The sequence below is a fragment of the Sabethes cyaneus genome, chromosome 3 (genome assembly GCF_943734655.1).
Source record: "Sabethes cyaneus chromosome 3, idSabCyanKW18_F2, whole genome shotgun sequence".
NCBI classification, from domain to species: domain Eukaryota; kingdom Metazoa; phylum Arthropoda; class Insecta; order Diptera; family Culicidae; genus Sabethes; species Sabethes cyaneus.
This window is the reverse complement of record NC_071355.1, coordinates 156,204,570-156,213,334: the sequence shown is the minus strand read 5'-3', so window position 1 is coordinate 156,213,334 and position 8,765 is coordinate 156,204,570. Positions and strand designations below refer to the sequence as shown.

At 40.9% G+C, this 8,765-nt stretch overlaps 1 protein-coding gene across 1 annotated transcript; it reads right to left on the bottom strand.

Moving 5' to 3' along the window:
• Nucleotides 1-1,204: 1,204 nt before the first annotated feature.
• LOC128744631 (phosphoglycerate kinase) lies at nucleotides 1,205-2,980 on the bottom strand. The gene is made up of 3 exons (XM_053841785.1): nucleotides 2,827-2,980; nucleotides 2,410-2,758; nucleotides 1,205-2,252 (listed from the first exon to the last, which is right to left on the bottom strand). The coding sequence occupies exons 1-3, from the start codon at nucleotides 2,886-2,888 to the stop codon at nucleotides 1,416-1,418; spliced, it is 1,248 nt and encodes a 415-aa protein (XP_053697760.1). The 5' UTR covers nucleotides 2,889-2,980; the 3' UTR covers nucleotides 1,205-1,415.
• Between the last annotated feature and the right edge of the window lie 5,785 nt (nucleotides 2,981-8,765).

Below are 8,765 nucleotides of genomic sequence, written 5' to 3'. Positions count from 1 at the left end.
ACTCCAAAATGCTGCGTACGAGAGAGCAATATAGCGTCTTTAACCAAAAAACGTCAGTGAATCCAGACGCACTTTATAGGATAATTTCAAGGATTTGGGAGGAGGAGAAACTACCAGAGAAATTGATAGAGGATTTAATTTGATCCATCTATAAAAAGGACGATCGGATCAATTACTGTAATTACCGCGGCATTACACTATGTCTTCCCAATAGCATGTCTAACCCCAGCAGCAAGAGAGTTCGTTGGGCAGTACAACGGATCAATTTTTTTTTCTCCAGCGAATCTTCCAGAATTGTCGGGAGTACAACGTGCCCACGCATCATATTTTCGTGGATTTCAGAGCAGCATACGATACAGTTGAACGCGAACAGCTGTGGCAAATAATGCACAAGTATGGTTTTCCGGACAAACTGGCAGCTAACCAAAGCTACCCTGGAGCGACTGGAAGTGGTTGATGAGTTCGTGTATTTAGGATCTCTGGTAACCGCCGACAATGATACGACTAAGGAGAATCCCACACTCGTGTGGTCTGATTTTCTCACACGCGTAATCATTCTTACGAACACGCCGGCATAAGCATCTCTTTAAAACTCTTATTTTTTCATGCACTGCAACTAGTTTATCCGACTGAGTATTTATCTAACAGCTAATCAATAAGAACTAATTGAGAAACCATTTATAGAATATAGATGCACTCGACTGGAATCCGCAAGGACAACGCAGAGGCTCATGGCGACGCAGCTCAGCCAGCGACATCCAGCTTTGCTGACGAGAACCTGTTCTGGCGACTGGTGAAAGCCACGGCGAGTAACCGTCGGCAGTGGAGATCTCGGATTTCATGTCTTTGTTCTGCCGGACACGGACCAATAAGTAAGTAAGTTTGTAAAATATGAATGAATAATGTTGAGAATTCGATTGAATTAAAAGAAATATTGAAATAAGTACACTTAAGTCTCGTTTTACGCCCCCTACTGGGGGGACGTGAAAAATCGTTCGTAAAAAAGCGGACGTTAATTCAAATTTTGGACGTAAAAAAGAGGACGTTTATTCAAATTTTGAACGTAAAACAAAGCTTTGGACGTACAACAGTGAACGTAAAAAGCAATCCCGTAAAATGAATGGATGTAAAAAAATCTAGTGGCATGGAATGGTATTTTCGGTAAGCTTTTAATTATTCGTTACACTCAGTGTTTGTTCTAGATTTTTAGCAAGACATTTCCTTGATATTTGTTTTTATTGACATGTATTTTATTATTTCCGACTTAGATAATGGCTGAACGTATAATTTCAAGTAAATCACTCATTACTATTACGCATATGCTACTTTGCTAAAACTTAAATAATGATTAGATAAACCAGCAAATGGTCATGACTTGCAACACTCGCATTGTGACAACAAACTTTGTTAAATATTTATGCACTGCTCAGGGCATCTACTCCTGGGAGAACTTTACCCTCCAATAGTTCCAGTGATGCACCTCCGCCGGTTGAGACGTGTGAAACTTCCGATTCAGTTCCCCACTTGGCGCAACAGGATGCTGTGTCTCCACCACCAATAATGGTAACGGCTCCCGCTTTAGTAACCGCTACGACGCCATCCATTACAGCTTTTGTTCCTTTAGCAAAGTTAGGGAACTCGAATACGCCGGGTGGACCGTTCCATACAATGATCTTGGCACGTGCAATTGGGGCAGCAAATGCCGCTTGAGATTTCGGTCCTACATCCAAACCCATATGTCCAGCTGGGATACCACCCTCAACAGTAGCCTCGCCGACTGCCGCATTCTCGGCAAATTTGTCACCAGTGACGAAGTCTACTGGCAAATGCAGTTGAACGTTGTTCTTCTTTGCTTTATCGACCAGTTTTTGGACAATCTTTGATCCTTCTTCATCGAACAACGAGCCACCGATCTCCATATTGTTCAAAACTTTCAAGAAAGTAAATGCCATACCACCACCGATGATCATCTCATTGACCTTGTCGAGCAAATTTTCAATCAACTGGATTTTATCCGCCACTTTAGCACCACCAAGAATGGCAAGGAATGGACGTGGTGGGTTATCAAGAGCTTGCGAAAAGTATCGCAGTTCTTTATTAAGCAGTAATCCGGCAGCACGCTGGCTATATCCTTCGCCCATCATCGAACTATGAGCGCGATGGGCTGTTCCAAAGGCATCATTAATGTAGACATCCCCAAGCTTAGCTAAGCTTTCTCTAAAAGTTTTAACCTTGTCCTTGTCGGCTTTAATCTGTAAAAACACGCGTGTTATTATGTGTACTAATCTAATCACATTTCACTTGATGCAAGCACCTATGACATAATATTATGCAACCTGTTTGAGTATTACAATGAATGAATAGAGCAGCGGAGTTTGACACACCTAGAAAATGAAAATGGTTTCATACCTTATTTCCGGAAGCATCAACACCTTTTCCCTCTTCCTCCACATAGAATCGAACATTTTCTAGCAAAATTACAGAACCAGTCGCCGGATCCTTACAGGCACCCTCCACATCAGCGCCCACACAGTCGTTCAAGAAAGTGACATCGCGACCCAAGAGTTTCTTCAATTCATCTGCTACCGGTGCTAGGGTGTATTTAACATTCTTGTTGCCATCCGGACGTCCCAAATGCGATGCGAGAACTACTGACTTTGCGCCCTTATCCAAAGCATACTTAATACTGTCCAGTGCAGCAACTATGCGCTGATTGCTAGTAATCTTTCCCTCTTTGATAGGAACATTGAAGTCCACCCTTCATGTAAAACAAAATTTGTGCAAGTTATTTTTGAAGCTTTCTATATCTATTGGTAATTTACTTACCGCATAAAAACACGCTTTCCTTTCAAGTCAACATTTTCGATACTAAGCTTATTGAGAGCCATTATTGAGCCACTTAATGGTTTAAAGATTCGCAGCAATAATCTAGAAGCCAAGAGCGAAATTGAACCGATTGTTTTCCGACAAGCACTCGTCTTCAAATGATACTGTGTAACGCCGAAAATTTGTTCTGAATGTCACATCAAGGACAAGCATGACAACGTTCGCGAAGGTACCGTTAGCGGCAGGGATGCCAAAAATATAACACCGTTATTTCCATCATGATGCATTAACTGATCGAAATAAGGAAGAAGGGGGTATGGCTCGACAATTTTCACACAATCGATTATTTATTTTCTCTACCTATACATCTTGTAATTGTGTTAACATGGACGAACTCCGCTGGGTAGCTGTCCATCTCGGCTTAGTTCGCGATTACGAATCTGAAAGAGATTCCGTAGGTTAGTATCAGTGTGTGACGATAAAAGTAAAAATATTTCCCTCCTTCTTTTATTTGCACATACAAAACTTAAACAAATATAAGCAACTTAGTAGTCACGAATGTGAATTTAATTTTTTAGTTGGGCTAACTGACAAAAGAGCAAAACTTATACTGTTGGTGACGTCAATTAGGAATAAGATTGTTTATCGAATTATAGTGCATCGTTGTTCGAGTACGATAATGTCGTTGACTAGGGCAAAGTCACGTCCCAACAAACATTTTTATTTAAGAACTACTTAGCTGACCCGACAAACTTCGTATTGCCACAAATTAAACTGTGTTGTACATAAATCGTGAATCTCGGATGACCTTTGGCACAATCTTTAGTTTTGCAAGTTTCTGGGGAGTTCATGGGTGTTTTAATTTACAAAGTTTCTTCACAGTAAAGTAGAAAACAACTCCCCCCATTGCTTAGCATGATAAAATAAAGCGGATAGCATTTAAATATTCACCATCATTACAAACCATTTCGCCGAATACCATTTTGCGGAACACCAATTCTCGTTTGACCATAACGCGGGATATAGAGTTTCGCAGAATACCATTTCGCGAAAAACCTTACGCGGTATGTACCATTTCACGGAAAATCTTTTCGTAGAAAGTATCATTTCGCGGGGTGACCCAACTGAAGGAAAGTAATAGAGGTCAGTAGATCTAGGAAAATAAATTAACCTAGATAGAGGTGATCTCTAAGGGGGGCTGGCCCCCCCGGTGGCCAGCGCTTCCGACGGCAGGTCGCCGGCAACACTCGCGGCTTGTGGCCGTCTCGCGCTGAATTATCTAATGTTACTATTGATAGTTTTTGGTGGTCTTGTTATTGATTAATGTTTTATGAAAGAGTCTAAAATTTCTCGAGTTCGATTAGTTTTTGAGTTACGCAAAAATTTCTGTTTTATTTGTATGAGAGTCCTTATCCCCCTACCACAGGGGTGAGGGGTCTCAAACCATAATTAAAAAAATTCCTGCCTGCAAAGCCCCTCACATGCCAAATTTGGTTCCATTTGCTTGCTTAGTTCTCGAGCTATGAGAAAATTTGTATTTCATTTGTATGGAAGCCCCCCCTCTTAATAGGGAGAGGCAGGGCTGTCATTCGCTCACACTATGCGCCCAATGTTCCAATATTATGCCTTGTCGTACAGAGCGATTCGGCAACACACCTCTACAGTTAATATGCACACAGCGTACGAGCGAAAGCAGAGTGGGAGCGAACGACAGCACTCGGTGAAAATCGCCCAGTGAGTGACAAACAGCACTTGGTGCTGCCCTTTGCCACACTCCGTGCGGAATTGCGCAAAAAAATTGTTTTGTATTTACAAATTTTCTGCCCTTTTAAAAGTGAAAATACACGCTGCACTGAACAACTAATATGGTCTATGTTAAGTTAGTACGGATCAGGCACCACAACAGTAAAAATGTTTTTTTCAATCACACCACTTCAAATGACCCAGCGCAGGGTGTACAATCCAGCCGCGCAGAGTGCGGCTCTTGGTGTGGTAAAGCACGCAGCAAATTTATCACTCTGCGTTTGCGACTGCCTTTTGTTGGTGCGCGTAAAACAGGAAAGAGCGTGTTTAGCAAAAGAGACACTGAAGGGAATTTGTGGGCGAACACACACCGCATGGCGAGTGTTGTGTTGTTTAAGAATGTGTGTCTTTTGGTCTGCGCTGCGGTTTATGCCACCTCTGGGGAGAGGGGTCATTATTCTTCTCCTAAAGAGAGGAGGGGTCTTAATTCTCCATAGAAAAAAAATTGCTTACAAAAACATCCACATGCTAAATTTGGTTCCTTTTGCTTGATTAGTTCTCGAGTTATGAGGAAATTTTTTTTTCTTTTGTATGGGAGCCCCCCACCTGAAAGGGTAGGGGGTCCTAACTCATCATAGAAAAAAATCATGCCTCCAAAAACACCCACATGCCAAATATGGTCCGTTTGATTAATTAGTTTTCGAGTTATGAGTCAATTTGTATTTCATTTGTATGGGAACCCCCCTCCCTAAAGTGGGAAGGGCTCTAAATTCACCATCGAAAAAAAATTTGTCTCCAAAAACACCCACATGTTAAATTTTGTTCCATTTGCTTGATTGGTTCTCGAGTTATCAGGAAATTTGTATTTCATTTGTATGGAAGCCCCCCTCTTAAACGCGTGCAGGGCGCTATAGTTGATAGGATGAATTGCTTATCAACTTAGGGACTATATTGGCACACTTCATTTCAGATATAATAAATTTAAGTTTGTCACGAGGTTTTCAAGCCACCGTAAATCTCGCATGTGTATAATATTTCTCGATATAAATTTTCAAACTATGGTTCATTATGTAGTATCATTACCATTATATTTCATTTATAAAAAAGTTGTATTTTTGATCTTAAGTTTCTTAATTACTGGCAGTACATGAAAATTTCCGAATATCCAGGTTGGTCTCATATAACCGGTGTTTACAAACTGAGAATCCTTTCGTATGGTAATTTAGCATCGTTTGCTTCCGTGTCTCGCTCATTGCATTTTTCTGACAGCGGTTATTTTAGAACGCCATTTTGAATTCATTTGAGCACACTTAGCTATGGTGTGTTTACAAACCGGAACTTTTATTGCAATCTTATAAACGTGCATTTTAATCGTAAAATCGGTTACCTAGGAACATCGCGCGTTATTTTTATCATACGATTATCAAATATCAAAAACTTAATACCTTTTATACAGCTTAGGGAGAAGTCAAAGTCCTTAAGCAAGTTCTATGATCAAAGGATGCCCAAATGGTATCTCGCGCAGTCAATGTTTAGTTTTTGATGAATTGCCAAATAGACACGTTTGTCTCAGGATAGCTTTCGTGTACAGCAACAAAGGTCTATCGGTATTTAATAACTGACCACGCGCGATTTCGAACGAATCGCATATGTTGATAGTACATAACTTTCGGTGCGGTAAATCGATTTTTCATAGTTTTTTTCTTATATCGGTATGTCGCATCTCAACTACCGGTTTCGCAATGGCCACGTAACCAAAAACGACCTCAAACCGTACGCGAGATCGAATGACAGTGATCGCACCACCTGCCTCGGTGGATCCAGATCAATTCGTTTCTACTTACAACAACTCCTTCCTGTGACACTTGTGGATGATGCAGAGGATTCCTCGGTCTCTAGTAGCAGCAAGTGTCGGACTAACATTCCTTTCCCTCGCAAATTGATCTGCATGGGCGTGGCCAGCTTTGCTATTGATCATCATAAAGGATTAGATCACCACAAAATGCACACTGAGAATGATCTGCTACCTCCTAGTCCCAAGCATCATTCTGATGGATCTTTGTGCAGTCTCAGCTGATCTCGATCAATCGTGGGCAACTCACGGGCGGTCAAATTATGCTATGCTATGCTATTTGTATGGAAGCCCCCCTCTTAAAAGGGAGATTCCCCTTCTAAAGAGGAGAGAGGTCACAATTCACCATAGAAAAAATATTCGCCTGCAAAAACACCCACATGCTAAGTTTGATTCCATTTGCTTGATTAGTTCTCGAGTTATGCAGAAATTTGTGTTGCATTTGTATGGGAGCCCCCCTCTTAGTGGGGGGAGGGATTTCTAACCATCATAAGAACCTTCCCTATATGCAAATTTTCACGCCGATCGGTTCAGTAGTTTTCTATTCTATAAGGAACATTCGGGCAGACAGACAGAAATCCATTTTTATATGTATAGATAGCTTATTCATGTATTGTATAGCTGAAACCAATGGACCAAGTACTTGATAAGCTGCTTTATAACAAAAATGTTCGTTGGGTTAGCTGCTTCATCGTTAGAGGACTCCAAGATAATGCTCGATTTGGCCTACTGACAATAGCTCCAACGTGTATTTATCTTATCCATATCGATGAGAAACCGCAGCGGTGATAATATGCAGCCCTGTCTCACTCACTAACCCTTACAGGGTCAGATAAGACGCCATTGTGCAACCTTGCACGAGATCGTCTCGTACCGAGCCTCGATGAGGTGGACTAGCTTATCCGGAACACCTCTACGCCTCCTAAGTGCGCCCCAAATGTTTTCGTGGTTCAGTCGGTCGAACGTCTTTTTGAAGTCAACGAACACCAGCAGAAGAGAATCCTGATTTGCTCCAATATAATAATCTGGAATCAAATAAAAAGAAAACTTATCCAATTTGATTCTACTATGTATATTTATTCTTGACAGATACGTATTTCGCGAACTTCGAATACAGACACTGAGGAAGCCTGCAAGTTATAGGCGAAATACGTATCTGTCGTGAATAAAATATACATAGTAGAATTAAATTGGATAAGTTTTCTTTTTTTATTTAATTTTAGGACATTGACATCGGTTATTATAGTCCGAGCCTTAGAAGATCTTATATGCCCGATCTCAAGAAGAACCTTTAACTCGAAAGCAGAAATTATCGAGGTCAAAAGTTTACTTCAGCAATTATTGAGATACAAAATTCGTTCCGAAATGGCGAATCCAATTTGGTTTTCTAAAGGGACGATTTGTACGGGGTCACAGATAATACAGTAGGATTCAAGATAATGCTCAGCATTATCTTGATTATCATTATCATTGATTATCAGCATTATCTTATCGGAACAGTTCAAAACGTAGAACCATCCGTTATACATTTGGAACCAGTTCCGAAATTATCGAACTTCGAAGTTCGGAAACAGACACCGAGGAAGCCTGCAAGTCGTAGGCGAAATACGTATCTATCAAGAATAAAATATACATAGTAGAATTAAATTGGATAAGTTTTCTTCTTTTTATTTAATTTTAGGATTCGTATTCTACTAAGACGCTCCAAAAACTTCAGTCGATATCAATGTTCCAAATTGAGCGGGAAGCAAATGAAATCTATTTTCACGTGAGCGAGTATGAGAAATATAGCATCCAACGGGTACGCCATTGACGCACGAGTACAACAAACACGCCTGTGCTGTGTGCAGACATTCTGCTACCTACACACTCGCGAATACACACACGTAGCGTCTATTGGCATAGTCCACTCACAAGCCCAACAGCTCGTGAGCAATTAGCTGCCCGTAAGGGCTAGCCGGCACACTGGGATACAGATATTGCATCATTTTTTTCTTTTCTTCTTCATCTCACGTTGATTCTACACGCGGATGAGAGCGAGAGTCCACAAGAGATGTTTATGCCAGTTCGTTAGAACGAGTATGCGTATGAGAAAATTATACAACACGAGTGTGGGCTTCGCAACACTGCTCATTTAACTAAATCCTGTCGTTGATTGATGATTCCAGCAAAACAATTCGCCCTCGTCAGGGTCGTTTTGCAAACCTCCCTGTACAAATTGGCTAAAGTCAAGATAAAGAACCATTCAAGCGTTTCGGAGTTGTGGCAGTACATACAAATATACATCGATCTTTATATTAGGCAATTCCAATTGTTTTTGCCTTCTAATCATTAATCGTTCTTG